The sequence below is a fragment of the Perca fluviatilis genome, chromosome 20 (genome assembly GCF_010015445.1).
Source record: "Perca fluviatilis chromosome 20, GENO_Pfluv_1.0, whole genome shotgun sequence".
Classification (NCBI taxonomy): Eukaryota; Metazoa; Chordata; class Actinopteri; order Perciformes; family Percidae; genus Perca; species Perca fluviatilis.
In genome coordinates, this window is record NC_053131.1 from 21,083,730 (window position 1) to 21,098,527 (window position 14,798).

A 14,798-nucleotide genomic window follows, 5' to 3' on the forward strand; every position below is an offset into this window, starting at 1 on the left:
TCCCTTGACCCTATCTTGAAGTACTCCGTACTCCACAACTGGTGACTAGGGAGATGTATTGCTTCAGTTTGAGAAGAAAATGAATGCTGCACTTGTGCCATTTTAATGGGAGTCTGATCATGTCAGGGCGGATCACTTAGGCCTCTCTCTCTCTATCAAAATAAGACTGTGTGGTGCCCTGTTGGGAAAGGAACATGGTTATTGGCTGTCAAGCCCTTTTCAGATGAATTATGGAAGTTATTGGATGTTTGATAAAGTTTTGAAAAAGTTTTGAAAAAGGTGTATCAGTGATTGCCTTGAGGCAATCACTGATACACCTTTTTGATTATTACACGAAGATCCAAACTGTTGAATAATTATGGTAGATAACTGATAATACTGTTATTCTGTTCCACCTTCCAGACCTTTTTCTTTCCAACATTTGTGGGACATGTTTGAGACACTATTGTTCCTTTATCTTTCTTTTGCTGAGATGGAGGAAGCTTCTTCCAGCAGTCATGTCATCGGATTGGAAGTCAGGGAGATGTTTTTGTTTTCCTGCTCCGTCAGGCCCCATGGTGTAAAAGAGCACCAACATAAACAGAGTGTGCAGAGAGGGAATGAAAGGGAATACTGTTTGGGAGCACAAACACGGCAGCTCTAACTGTACTTGGAATGCCTTTTCTACTGGACGCCTGGCCGTGGGCCAGCCGATAGGATGAGGAGCGAGGGGGCTCAGGGGGCTAAGCACTAAGATGGCCGAGCTGATCCGCTGGTCTGCTTGGTTTGACCAAGCAAAATTCGAAAGATCAACAAAACATTGAGCGGGAGGGTTTTAGTGTACTCCTTTTAAAGTAAACCTCTTTCAGGTTTGACCTTAACATTTCTGTTTGTGCACATTGTGTTGGTGCTGTGGGGAAAACCTTGTGCTGCCCTTCTCCCTCTTTTTAATAATTGGACTTTCATCTGTTGCTTCCCAGGTCTTTCTGTTCACCCCAAGCTGTTCCAGGGCCAGGAGCCCACTCACAGATGACATGAAAGCAACCAGAGGCACGTCCTACCCATCTGCTGGCCTGACAGGTGTCTCTGCATGTAACTACATCCTCACAGAGGTGTATTCTGGGAAAGGACAACAGCAGGAGATGAAAGCATGCCAAACATCGAACAGGGTCCTATTAATTTCTCTATGATAGAGCCACAGACATGTAAGAGGATAGTCTACAAGGACAGGAATGCCCAGCTTTGACGCAGGTTGGGATTTTGTTTGCTCAGCTCAACATCAATTGGTCTTTTCAGCTCCTTGCCCCCCTCCCCTCACCCCCTCTTGGCTACACTCAGTCTATATCCCAACAGTTGTCCGCCCTCATTCTCTTCATGCTACTGATGCCACAGAAAGATTTCACTGACAGATAGCCTTCAGCAGATGGTTCTTCAATGCCCCAGTGGCATTTTAACTGCAAGATTCAACCTTTTATTTTTTTGCTCATGCAGTATCATGTGCACCACTAGACATTCATGTAGATGTTATCTTACTAAAAAGTTATACAAACAGACAAGCATGCAGAGAAGTTTCTTTCACGAGTGGATTCTTGTATTAGACACCAAACCAAGTTGTTGCCAAATGGTACTCTATGGTCATTGCCTAAGGATGTGTTAAAGTGTAGCATCCTTTGCTTTTAGGCTTAAAAAAGGAGCTTAAATACGATTGGTTAATGCCTTGTTCCCTGTTTACATGGATGATGTAGTACTGTTGCCGGGATGTTTAGGTTTTATATCAAGAATAGAGTGGACTTGTGATTATTCTTGTAAACTGTTAAGATGTTGATGTTGTTTTCCTTGGATGGACCAAATTTAATATTTTTGGTTTAATAAGTAAATTATTGCATCAGTATTTATTTAATGGACATTGTCCACCAAAAGGCCCTTTTGGCCGTTTCTGTAGCTCAGAGCATAACATAAATAGAAAATGCAGTTATGAACAGCCTTGCCTACAATGAAGGTTAATGCTGCACTAGCAGACCAATATCCTTGTAGATATTCTGTCGCTCGGGACCATATAGACAGTTAACTCAGGGCGTGTTAATTGAATCAAACATCTCTGTTATATATCAATAGATTCAGCATATGTTTATGATGACTTTGTCAGAAATACTTAAATGTCATGCATGTTTTTGTCATATCAACTGGTGATTATCATCAGAGTGGTTTTGCACAGATTGTAGTTTTCAATGCAGTACAACAGAACTGGTTTAAATACACTTGATGGTATTGGATTTTTTTTGTAGTGATTGATGTTAAACTTAATGTCGTGGATTTCCTTTACTACAGTACATCAGTGCATGCTGTGTTACTAAAATCCAACAGTAGAATCTGAACTCAATGTGTATATTCTCCTGTGGTGATACAAAGTTGTTTACAGTCTGATCATTTCATCTGTTTAGTCGCTGATTGTTTACAACACACATGCATGGAAATGTAATATTTTCGGAATCATCTTGTCAGTCTGTATCAAACATCATTGAAAAACATTAAAACATGCTGATCATGTCAGTAAATGTATTTGTTCACCACACATGCTGCACACTGGAAGTTGTCCCTCACTGGACTTTGATTTCTTCACTTTGGTCAAATTTACCCTATTACCCTTTAAAATAAAGTGCTCTAAAATACTTAATGCCAACAAAAAACTCCAACAATAATGGAATTAGAACAATTCTATCCAACTGTCCATTTTTAATAAAAAAAAAAGTGTTTCCAAGAGTAATAAGAAAAACATTTACAGGTAGTGATCTAGTTAAGTGTTCACTTAGTGACATACGTCGTCTCATACAACAGAAAGGTCTTCACTTCAAAACAAAACGATCCCTGGAATCACCATCCTGTTGTATTACAGAGGTAAACATAACCATGGAAATACTACTTTAAAATAAAGGTTGGTTTCCAGCATGTTTTCTTTTTGTCCTAAGGTAATTTTAATTCAACAGCATTTTAATCCTAAACAAACAGTGTAGGGAGCTGTGGCGTGCACAGCGTCGGTTTCCAGCTCAGACATTCGAAGGTGTCCTGTGCGTCAGAGCTGAGGGATGTGTTTGCTCTCAGCAAACAATCATCTTTTTTTTGTTTCACCCTCTTTGACGTATTCCTATTATGCTGAGTTCAGTCTGAATTCTCAGTCATTTTCTCTTTTTGACTGCAATTATGTTATGTCCGTAAGAATGCAGTGGTCATTGAAAGGCAATTGTTGTTCTACTCCTCTTGTTATTTAACACTGAGGTACAGGCTGTTCAAAATGCTGGAATATGAAGGAAAAAAAAAACATGAGAAACACTGATGTCAAGAAGGTGGTTGCTCCGGAGGTCTGATGGGTTCAGAGTTCCGTTAGTGAAGTGGTGTTTGACAAGTCTTCCTGGTAAATGCTGCCGATGATTGGGTGTGGAATGCATTTTAGTTTTTTCGTGAAAGAGAGAGCTCGGGCAAGGCTGAAGCAGGGGTTGTAGGTACTCGTGGAGGGCAAAGTGTACCGCGCCCCCTTTAACCCCTCATACCCGCTCCTGAGTAGTGCTGGGAGCCATCAGATCCCACGTCTCTAGCCGGGCCCCGAAGCCCTGAAGTTTAGCTGCACTTGCAGGACTTGACAACCATGTTGGAGAGCTGCTCGACTTTGGGGGAGCGACCCACGTAGTAGAGGATGGTGAGGGGCTCCAAGTCCTGAGGAACACAGCAGGGTGAGGCAGATGCTTCGGGGTTCAAGGTGTTGTACAGGCTCAGCAGCTGTGGAAGAAAGAGCAGAGCGAAAGGAGATAGAGATCAGCAATCACGTTTCCCCAAAAAGATTCAACACTTTAATGTGTTGTGGCACTTTGTCTTACCGAGCTGTGAGTGGTGTCTGCGCTGCGTAGGTAAGGACAGGGACCAGAGCAGAAGTTGGCATAGTACCCTTCAGGCTGATGAATCCACCTCCAGCCCAAATCCTGCCGGAAATTAATATATAGTGGTCGCACACAGCAGTTCTCCTCATAATTGCTGCAGACGTGAGAGGACAGAGAGGATTACACTCACTTCATTTCACAGATGACACACAATTTTAAGAGTTGTATACATTTTCCTCCCCACGGGCACACAGCCAGAGATGAGAGTGAAGTTCAGGAATTCCACTCTAAGGTGTGCCCTTATTTTCCCTCTTGGAGTCAGCCCAGGTGTCTCTGGTGCTGCCTGTCAGCCTGACAGAGGAAATCCAGAGCTGAGCAGACAGCATGTAAGAGGAGGCGGTGTTTGCTAGTACTGGGACAGATCCCGACTTGTATTAGCTAATACCTCTGTCGTGCTCGTCTAGGTGATTAACAAGCGTATTCTGTGCCCATGTACTCTTCTTCCCTGCCATCTTTTTGAGACGTGACAGCTGATATATTTCCATCTCATGTTGCCTTGGCTGGTGTACTACTCGACATAGTACATTAATCCTCCGTGTTAAAATCTCAAAACAACTGACAGTAGTGGTGCAGCAAGAGAAATTATTCAACAAAGTTAAAGACTATAGTCCAAGCAGTGCATTACATTTTCCAGGGCCTTACTTGAAGCAGTAATTGGTGTCAAGTGCCCGCTTACGCCTGCGGGAGGAGGATTGGGCATCCAGCCTGTGGGGAGGGAGCATCATGAGGATAAGGTGGGGGTAGAGCTGCTCCTTTTGTTTTTTCACATGGCTTGGATCGTCATATTCTGCGTCCATACCTGAAGGAGACAGTCAGTCAGTCAGTCAGTCAGCCTGGAGCATACCAAGGAAAACTGCACTAAAATACAGCAGATTTATTGAGAATTGTAAAGATGTCTTCAAGAGCTGACTTCAGTGGAACCACAGCTTAACTCTAATCAGTGTAGTCAACTGTAACTTTTACAGAAGGATACTGTAACATCCAAAAATGGCTTCACTAATTTTTTGGCTCACTGTTTTCACCCTTCTCCTTATTTAACAGTGGTCCCTAACTTCCTCCTTTTCTCTGTTCCCCCTGGACCTGTGTCTGCTCATCCAATCTACCCCTGATAGCTAAAGCAGTGGATATCTCAGGAGAGATGCTGCTGTTGGATATGTACTCCCCTCTTTAATTCGGGGCCAAGCGTCTAAGCGCCGTGGCAGCACATTCCTTGTGGCCAAGCCAGTCGAGAGTGTTCCCAGGGCCGAGGGCCCGGGGGCCCCAGTGCTAAGTGAGATACCAGATCAATTGTATTCCCATGCTCTGTGTCTCTCTCTTCATCTTAGAAAGGAAACCCATTATCCTACCAAAAAGACCTCAATAGGTACTGCTGCTGGAGAAACATGTTGATGACTGGATGAAAAGGAACTTTTTTTTAGACCAGTCTTACAATAAGGAGAGTATTGTGAGTATGATTGGATTATAACCAGATTTTCATTCATCCTAGAACTAGAACACTAGAACATACCCTGCACATTAAGAGCCAAAATAAAGACCTCAGGTATCTTTAAGTTTCAAGAGTTTAATTTGACATATTTATATATTAAATATAAATATTATTTATTAACTTTACTCTGCCAATATGGCAACACCAGATGGGGCGTCCTATAGCGGCCCTGTATGAAGTGGAAGGGTTTTGTAGGATCCTATTTTACATTAACAGAACACCAACCAATGCATGCCATTTTCCAAATTTAGTATGATTACATAATAACTGATAATTCAAATATAAGTATGACATTTTGGAAACATCTGAAACAGGCACTATAAACGAAACCTGGAGCCCCAAACAAACTCCTACAATAAACTGGTCCTAAGACCCACTAATGCAAATCATCCTAAAACCAGCACTGCCTCAATAGCGCTAATCACAATGAAATATTTTTTTCAACAAACACGAGATGCCTATCTGGAACATTAGACAAATCAAACAGACATGTTAGATGTTATCTGCTCTTGATCATAAATACAAACTGGCAGAACATATTTTCACTGTGAGAGATGAAAAGCGGAGAGAAATCCAGACCAAATACAGACTTAGCAACCACAGTCTGGCCATAGGAAACAGAAAAATGCTGGAAACCTGCATAACAGGCGAGATTGAGAATGAGATGTGCTCTTAAAATGGGAAAAATCTAATCAGAGCAGCATACTTGAAGAGTTATTGATCCTGATTTATTTGAAACGTGATGAAAGCAGAAAACATTAGATGAATCTAGGAGAGAGATATGCAAGATATTTAAAGAAATAGTTCGATATTTTGGGAAATATGTTTATTTACTTTCTTACTGCCAGTTAGGCGAGAAGAGGTATGCCACTCTCATGTCTGTTTAAGCGCAAGAAAACAAATGTGTATTTTTCAAAATGTACTGTTCTTTCAACTTCACATTATGTCTTTGCGTGCCATAACCTGAGGAACAAACAGTAAGATCATCCCACTGAATCTTGACTCACCTATCACTATCTATTTGTATACTATTCTATTCTATTCTATTAGCGTAACCATTACTACTGTTGATTTCTTTTAAACTTATTTCTTATTTAAATGCCATCCTTATTTTAGCGATCTATTTTTATTTCCCCCAAATATAATATTCCTCACATACGTTTATAGAAAGCCTGGCTGTTTGTCAATTTGAAACCATAGCAATATCGTTTTCAACACCTTCAAGATACCCTGTTAACTGGAAATTTTAACAAGCTTTAGGAAAAACAACAAAGCTTGCCGATGCAAATCCAAACCATCTGAATTTCTGTAACATCACTGAGGTATTAAATGCAGTCTCACCTTTGAACTTGACCTCTAGCACCTCATTGGCATTCTCAATGATGTCACCATTAGGCCTGAAAGTGTGGCAGGGACAATGCACGCTGATCTCCAGGCCGAGATTGGTCTCTGAGGGGGGAAACAAGAGCAGAGGGATCTAAGGAGCTGTCATTTTCCCCTGACGCTGTTATCCTTCATTTTGAATGAACCAGTACTGTTTGGCAGGATATGTAATAAGGTGCGATGCAAGGAAAATTGGAGGTGTCCCACTCACGTCGGTACATTAGCCACTCTCTGACTGTCTCTGTAACATCAAACGAGACCCACTCAGGCGTTCCCTTGGTCAGGACGTTCTTGCCCCCAATGTAGCGCTGTTTGGCTTTGGGGTCGTCTTTCTGGAGGATCTAAGAGGAAAGATGAAAATGTGACCCAGCTGCATAAACTCTCTTTCTTACACACACACACACACACACACACACACACACACACACACACACACACACACACACACACACACACACACACACACACACACACACACACACACACACACACACACACACAGAACCAGAGATGTCTGTCTGAGCCAGACTCTCCAGAATGCCTTGGGCCAAATGTCTACTCTTCATGGAAAAAGTGACTCCCTGTGTTGATATCCCCATTTTGCAAGTTAATGCCTGCGTGTTACCCTCCTGCCAATGAGAACCTGGCTGTCCTTCACGTCAGCAGTTTAAACTTTGACTTTAGCTGGGCTCCCAGATGCAGTTCAGGAAAAACAAAGCAGGGTTGCAGGTATCTCCGCGGGCATTCATGTCCTAACTGTGTTGTCATGTCGAGCCCCCGAATTTACAAAACTGATGATGGAGTAAAATGCAACAGTGTTCAGACATTCCTATCTCCATCAGCACTTCTATGAACAAAGGTGTTTATCTTTAGTGAGAAATGTGTGTGTATGACCACCGAGCCCCACAGCAGTGCTATGGATAACCAGGTTCCTGAACATTGTCAGCATCTAATCTGTCTTCCTGTGGGAATGAGGGGCCAGCGTCAGCCCTCTGCCAATCAACTCCAGTCTGAAAAGTGTGGGGGCGAGCGAGCAGCTCCATTTACTCCCCCCGGTGGGTGACCCTGCCTCTATCTCCTCCTAGGCTCCTGGAAACAATCTGAGGGCCTGACAGTCTGTATTCAGCGCTGGCCAGAGCCTTGCCTCAGAGGCGGTATGCAGTCCGGAGACGCTTGTCTCCCTGGCAGGAAATGTTGGAACCTGATCATTACTCCTAGTCTCTCACGGGAGATTAATGAGGAAACCGAAAAAGAAAAAAAAAAATCCATCCTTGCCACCCCACACGCACAGACATCTAACAGATGCACGCTTTAACACAAAAAAATGTGCATAACAAATGCAGGTGCCGATCTATAAACCCCCTGTTGAAAGCATAGCACTTTACTTGATCTAACAAGGATGGACAACTGCACTGAGATTGACAGCTAAGAATAAAGAAACTGTTGAATGGTAATCTAGGGTTTCTTAAAGATGGCTGTGCAAGCTCTTAAATTTGTCCTTACGCAGAATCCATTTGACTGTAAGCACATGGAATAATGATCAGCGCATGAAAAGAGAGGGAGAGGGAGTTGGACACCCTAATATAAATGTTTTCATCTTTCTCACTGACCTACACAGGCCTTCTGAGAGAAATACAGCACATTACCCTCCTGCGCTCTGCTAACAGTGGAAATGAAAGGTCAGTTCACACACCTGGTAGAGCTCAATCCTCTGCTCGTTTCTCTTGGCGCCAGGGTTGGGGATACGTGGGGCTCGAAACTCCGCCCGGAACAAGTTGGTGGAGTTCTTCTCCATGGTGGAGACGTTAAAGCGGAATACCTTGGAGGTGATACCCTTAGGGCAGAAGGGGAGGTCATCTGCAGGTAAAGTGGAAATGAGATGATGTTATTTAATATTATATTATTAAATATCTCCTTAAGAAAAGATCAGATTGGAACACTCATTGTTACTATTGTCAGAATCCCTTTAAGCTCTTATCCATCTGTTACCTCATTGTGTACATGTTACCAAAGCCTGTTTTCCACTGAAATCCTTACAGGGGTGGACATGTTTACCTTCTGATTATTGATGAGTTTTTTGCAGAGGATTCCCCTCTATGAGTTTAGATAGTCTACAGATAAAAACAACAACTTTTATTCTATTAACTATTTCTACTCTATTCCAGAGAGACGTGGGCCATTACTGCGAACCATCTGCTTATACTTTGTGCGGTCCGAGTTAGCAAAAAGTTGAAGTCATGAAATTAAAACCAAATGTCCCATGTAGTAGTGGAGCAGGCTGCAGTGGGACGGCAGCATGCTCCTCCTCCTCCCACCAGCTTTTGAGCCCAACAGGTGCTCCGAGGGCTCGGCCAGAAGCTAAGTATTCCCTGGAACTAGGAGGTTTAGCTGGGAACATGTGGGCTCACGTGCTGGAGCAGAACAATACCTGAGAAACCATTGAGGAGGGCGACTCTATCATGATAGTAATAGTGTGCTGCATACATCGTGTGGGTATGTGATTGTACAATGACCTTTTGCAGAACTTAGCTAAGTAAATGGCCACATTGTGATTCTATGTAAAAGTCTTTCCCCTTTTTATACCATAATACCATTGAACAGTTTATTATTTTAACAGGCCAAGCACATGCAGTGTTGAGCAAAACAAGCACATAGCAAACTTTTTATGGGCCAAATGGAAAGAGTTATTTACAGCCAAGCCATGGCTAATTTATTACCCCAAGCTTAAACTTTATTACTAAGCCTCAGATTTGCTGGTGGTTGAAAAGGGGCATTGCACCTTTAGCTGATATGCACTTCGAGCTGTTTCAGGACAAATGGAAACTCAGAAGTTCAATTGTTTCTGTCATGCAAAAGGAACTTGCACATCTCCAAGTATCTGTACTTCATTTGACCCATAATCCTATTTCAGTGTCCTCCCAGTCATTATCCGATATTTCCACAAAGTTTTTTTTCAACTTTCCCTATTTATAGGTGACCTTTTCGGCATTCATCCCCAGCCAGATATCTGTCCAGTGTTTCCACACAATCTATAAGGAGGAAACCTCAGTAGCCTCCCACCCCCCCAACTCAATGCTCCGTCTCCCCCCACTCCCCCTGTCCCTCTGCCTTCCCCACAGAAGGTGGAAAGCCCCACTTCGAGGAGAGATTTGAAATTCTAATCAAGTCTTTGGTTTCCTTTTGGATGACCTCATTTTTCCCATTGCAATGGTTTTAGGTGGATTTCACATTATGGCTTATTTTTGCCAAGGGTCTGAAAGGTAATTTGTTCCATGTTGGTAAGTGGAGGGGATTGCTTGCATAATTAAAATGAAATACATGCACCAATTTTCTGACCCCCAAATGATGGCTCTTAAGACTGTCAGGATGCTGACATAAGTTTGACCTGTACTATTTGAAGCAGCACGTCAAAAATGATACTCTGCATATTCTAAACATTATGGAAGTAAAACAAATTAGATATATTGTTATAACTTCTGATTTATTTAGATTACACACTGTTCTTAGTTCACATTCTAATTAGAGAATTTAGTTTAACTGCAAAACATTCTCATTAACATGCTAAGTCGCATATAAAAGCCTGGATAACAAAATGATGCCCAGTTGATCTCATTTTCGTATTATCACTCAATGAATTTAAACACAGACGGGCTTTAAATGTGGGATTTAGGGGTAAAGTTGTTCAGGAAGGCCTGGGGAGACAGACGTTTGAATAAAGTGCCGTTATCGACCACACCCTGCACCCTGAGACACTCTCACCCTCCAGTTTCTAGGATCCTCTTCTTTCATGACACATGATGATTTTTTCCTGATGAAAAAAAACTCTCAGGAATCACCCCTCTTTGCCCTTTTGCCCGGAGGATTGTTCATGATGTCAGTCTCTCCAGAGCTTTGTAGAGGTAAACTAAGGAAATAGGAAGCATAAGGCAGCAGGTGCTAGCCAGCTGCTAAGGTGTCTAGGTCTCACTGAGGAAAACAGAAATTTCTTTGGAAATGTAGTAGTTTGGGTGTTTTATTATCTAGTTAAATGGCAGTATCGAATTTGTTTGCATTATGCTGCCATGGTTTGATTTTCACAGAAAATGGATATTTAGTTTTAATAATACCGATTTCAAATTCTGCTTTTGTATCAGAGAAGAGCCTCATTTCTCTACTTCACTACAGAAGATGAGATAATGTGATGCAGCTCTGTTCTGAAGTTGAAAAACAACTTTTTTTCCACTTGATTAAGGATGAGGAAGCAAAAATTGTCAAGGCGTGGGAGTTGGGGGGTGGGGGTGGGAGATGCTGTTTCTTTGGGAACAGGCCAAAGACCTCTGTCTCTGTTTGTTCAGATGACATCATCATTCTACTATCCCATATATCAGATACCCTGCTGTCCTCAGCGTTACTGCTCATTTTTTACTGACCCAACACTGAGTCAGTGATTGGCTTGAAATTTCACTGCATGCTTCAGTCTTCGAATTTAGGAGTCAGTGAATTTTGATTCAGAATGTAATTGTGCCAAAGGTCATCATTTTGTTCAGTTATGTCTTTATCTAATTTCTTCTACAGTATTTGGTTTATGATGATATAATGAGCCACACTGGCCTTCTGGTGCACCACAAAAAGGAAGATCTAGTGCTGCCCAGTCTCAGTTATGCTTCATCTAATCGTAAATGGCATGTGCCTTGATTTGCATTAGTAGTAGTGGCTAAGAAAAGTAGTCTGGAGCAAGTGGCGCATTAAAGTATGACAGAAAAGTTTCTGTTTAACTTTTTTTAACTGGGCATGAAAAAAGCAAAACTTGACTATATATTCCCAAACACTACCACCTTCCCAAAACGGTGAATGTAAAACTCATTATATCCAGCAGGAATGAAAATGAACTTCACTGCAAAATGATCAAGGTGACGGACGTTATGTTCATGCCCCGCTCTCTTTAAAATTACCGAATGGAAAGGGAGAGAAAAGTGCTAATTAGTGTGTGTTGGCACCTTGTGTTCATTTCCTTATAACCTTCTTGGATTAGCTGTTTATTGCAGAAAGTGTTCCCAGTAGTAAGTCAAGTTCACATCTTGCACTATCACCTACAGTATGGCCTACAGTATGAGACGAGCGTAATGTGTCCTGGGCACCTGGCCATCACTGATCCCACTCCTTAGACCTCTGTTTGTTTTGGGAGCTCTGGCTACCTTTGACCAATGGATAAACCCCGAGCTGTGTATTTGGAGTGTCAAAAGCACTTTATGGGACCTGTGAAATGGATTTGATTAGGACTTATGTTGGAACCGGCAGAGGCTCTGCTTAGTATCAAACCACAGCATAAACACCTGTTGATTTCGAAACGGTAACAGCATGCATTAACCGGCCTCTGACCACGAAAAGACACACATCCAACTCTTCCACCTAAAAAACTGACTTTCTCCGGAGAATTTGCTGCTCAGTGAGCTTCTGTTTCTGGTTTCTGGAACAATCAATGGACCATAGTTTATACAGGAAATACCAATATGGATGAACAAGGGAATTAGATCATAACACTGAGCTACTCTGCTCTTTGCTACTAGAAAGAAATAGTGGGGAAATGGAAGCGAAAAAGTCGTAACACTGGATGAAAAATATTGGGAAACTCAAGGCCAGAAAATGGAAATGAGGTATTGGAGTTGGCAATAAATACTAGACTTAACTGCCTGAGAATTTTCCCCGCATAGGAATGTGTCAGACTTAGGCTGGAGTTCCCATGGCTTTGGTGTGAGGTATGTATGAGGAATGGTGCTCATTCCAATTAGACTGTTTACTTCGCACTCTCCTTTGCGCGCCGCTCCACTTCTCATAGGCGCATAGGTGCGTAAAGGCTGCACAGACACGAGTGGACTTAAGGCCAACTGGAAAAATTAACTCCCTGCTTTTGATTCTGTTACCTCACCAATATTAATTTGATATAGAGGCCAGATAAATGAGTGTAGTCAGATTACAAAGGCCTTTGAATCAAGTTTGCGCACCGTACGTCTTAAAAGGTTGGCTGCATGGCGCACTGACAAGACAAAACAAAATATCGTGCCAATCACAAATAATTACTCCACCCTGTTTTAATCACACACATGTAGAAAATAAAATATGTGTAGTTTAATAGATGAGTTTGATAAGTTGCAAAAACAATAAACTTACTGTTTTCTGGCGGGCCATTGATCATGTTGAACTTGTAAATCTCTTTGGCATAGTACTCAGTCTCCGTGTTATCCTGCCCACAACTCTGATGCCTGTCTCTTCCCAGCTCCTCAATGAGCTCCTTGGTGCTGTTATAAAGGGCCAGGACCTGAAACGGTACTTGACTTGGACCTGTTGTTTGAGGCGGACTGGTCAGCCGGAGTTTACTGAGAATCTGTCCCCGGACCGCCTCTACTCTCTTTTTCTTTATGTGGTCGATGTCCACAGTGGTGCAAGTGGATAGCGACAAAGTCATTGTCACACAGTTTGAGAGGAGGAAAAACAAAATTGCTTTTCCCAGATTCATATTTACTCTGCGTTCACTCACAACCGAGGCTTGTCAAGTAAAAGAATAAAAAACAAAACTAAAGTCCGATTTGAATAGAATCCCGTTTCTCTTTTCATTCAGGTCGTGAATGAGTTCTGTTCCTGTTGGAATCCCATTTTCGCAAGTGCTATGTCATCTTTGCAAAATACGCATCTGCATGGGAGCAAATCCGTGCAATTTTGGGAAATAATCTCAACTCTTCATTAAAACTCTTTATTCTACTCTTCATCCCCCCTTATCTCATGCACGCATCTCTTCTTTTCTTCCTGAGTTTACTGGGCTCCGATCTCGGCACCGCGGTTCAGTTTCTCCATTGCATTGGGCTCTTTCCATCCACTTGTGCTTATGGAGTTAGTGCGCCACTCTGCTCTCTCGTTGCAGTCCGGCCTCAAACACACTCAGACGCTCTCCACTCTCACTCATACTTTATAGTCACAAGTGACGTTTTCGAGGGAGGGGCAGCAAGTTATTCCTCTGTTCGGACAATGAGATCGGTCCTATTCTGAAATGCATTTAATAAGACTACAAATTGTAGCCTAGGCCTATATGTGGTCAGACTTTAGAAAATGCATTATTTTGGGCAATGTGTGATTTCGCAAAAAAGGCTCTCGAGTAAAGAAGGAAACTCACTGGTTGCACTGATTTGTCGATGGAATAGTTTTCTGGATGAAGGGGACAAATAGCCTGTCATTTGTATTTTAATTAAGACTGAAGTTTAGCAATCAATCATCAATCAGACTTTATTTATATAGCACTTTTACACACACACACACACACACACAGATACATAACACATTTGCCCCCCCTCCCTCCCGGCCCCATTCACCCACCTACCCAACCACCCTTAAATTGACAGAAATTATATCATTCAAAACAGGAACAAGCTGAACCAAGTTAAGCAATGTGCTCATAAATTCCCATTAATTAGCATAAGGACCCCTTAGCATGGCTGGGGGGGGATCATTGAGTGGACTTTTATGAGTCCTTTGACAATATCAACCACATCCAAAATAAAGTTTTGTAGGAAAATCAAATGCAGATGGAGGGCCAAAGTTACCAAAGACATCTTGAAGGTGCACGGGGAGCCCAGCCAGCTGCTGTGATCCGCTGGATGCTGCTACCGTTCAGCTTCTCCCCAGGAACATAAAATATGCATAGCAGCGACATCTAGCGGACGTCAGGGGAAACTTCAGGTCCCATCTTCCTACTTTCTCAGACCTCTGGCTGTAGGCCTGTGTGGATATTGACGTGACAGACCACTGAGATAATGTGACAGAAAAAAATGGCAAACGCGTGGGAGTTGTGGGAAAGATGCTGTTTGTTTGGTAAAAGGCAAACTCAGACTCTGATTGTTTGGATGACATAATGATTCTAATATCCCTATATCCCTTATTTTTACTGACCCAACAACACTGAGTCAATATTTGGTACGACCTTTCACTGGAACTGCATGCTTCAGTGTACATGGCATGAGATTTCTAATTTTAGGAAATTAGTCACTTGATCA

At 42.3% G+C, this 14,798-nt stretch overlaps 2 protein-coding genes across 4 annotated transcripts in view; one reads left to right on the forward strand and one right to left on the reverse strand.

Moving 5' to 3' along the window:
• ttll5 (tubulin tyrosine ligase-like family, member 5) overlaps window positions 1–2,529 on the forward strand; it is a 46,947-nt gene extending 44,418 nt beyond the window's left edge. For all 3 annotated transcript variants that reach the window (XM_039786415.1, XM_039786417.1, XM_039786416.1), the window contains one exon: window positions 960–2,529. In XM_039786415.1, the coding sequence (XP_039642349.1) occupies window positions 960–1,012 (53 nt within the window). In that variant the 3' untranslated portion in view covers window positions 1,013–2,529. The remainder of the gene's footprint in view (window positions 1–959) is intronic.
• Window positions 2,530–2,674: 145 nt separating this feature from the next.
• On the reverse strand, window positions 2,675–13,698 carry tgfb3 (transforming growth factor, beta 3). Its single transcript, XM_039786419.1, has 7 exons — window positions 12,925–13,698; window positions 8,471–8,634; window positions 6,989–7,118; window positions 6,736–6,843; window positions 4,551–4,707; window positions 3,849–4,002; window positions 2,675–3,750 (listed from the first exon to the last, which is right to left on the reverse strand). Exons 1-7 carry the CDS (start codon window positions 13,268–13,270, stop codon window positions 3,592–3,594), a joined length of 1,218 nt encoding a protein of 405 aa, XP_039642353.1. The 5' UTR covers window positions 13,271–13,698; the 3' UTR covers window positions 2,675–3,591.
• Between the last annotated feature and the right edge of the window lie 1,100 nt (window positions 13,699–14,798).

Bases quoted from the DNA above. Each gene is read 5' to 3' on its own strand.
- tgfb3 (XM_039786419.1), bottom strand. From the start codon at position 13,270: ATGAATCTGGGAAAAGCAATTTTGTTTTTCCTCCTCTCAAACTGTGTG. The intron at 8,635-12,924 runs GTAAGTTTATTG...CTTTACCTGCAG, and splicing joins CAATGGCCCGCCAGAAAACA to ATGACCTCCCCTTCTGCCCT. The intron at 4,003-4,550 runs GTAAGGCCCTGG...TCACGTCTGCAG, and splicing joins GACACCAATTACTGCTTCAA to CAATTATGAGGAGAACTGCT.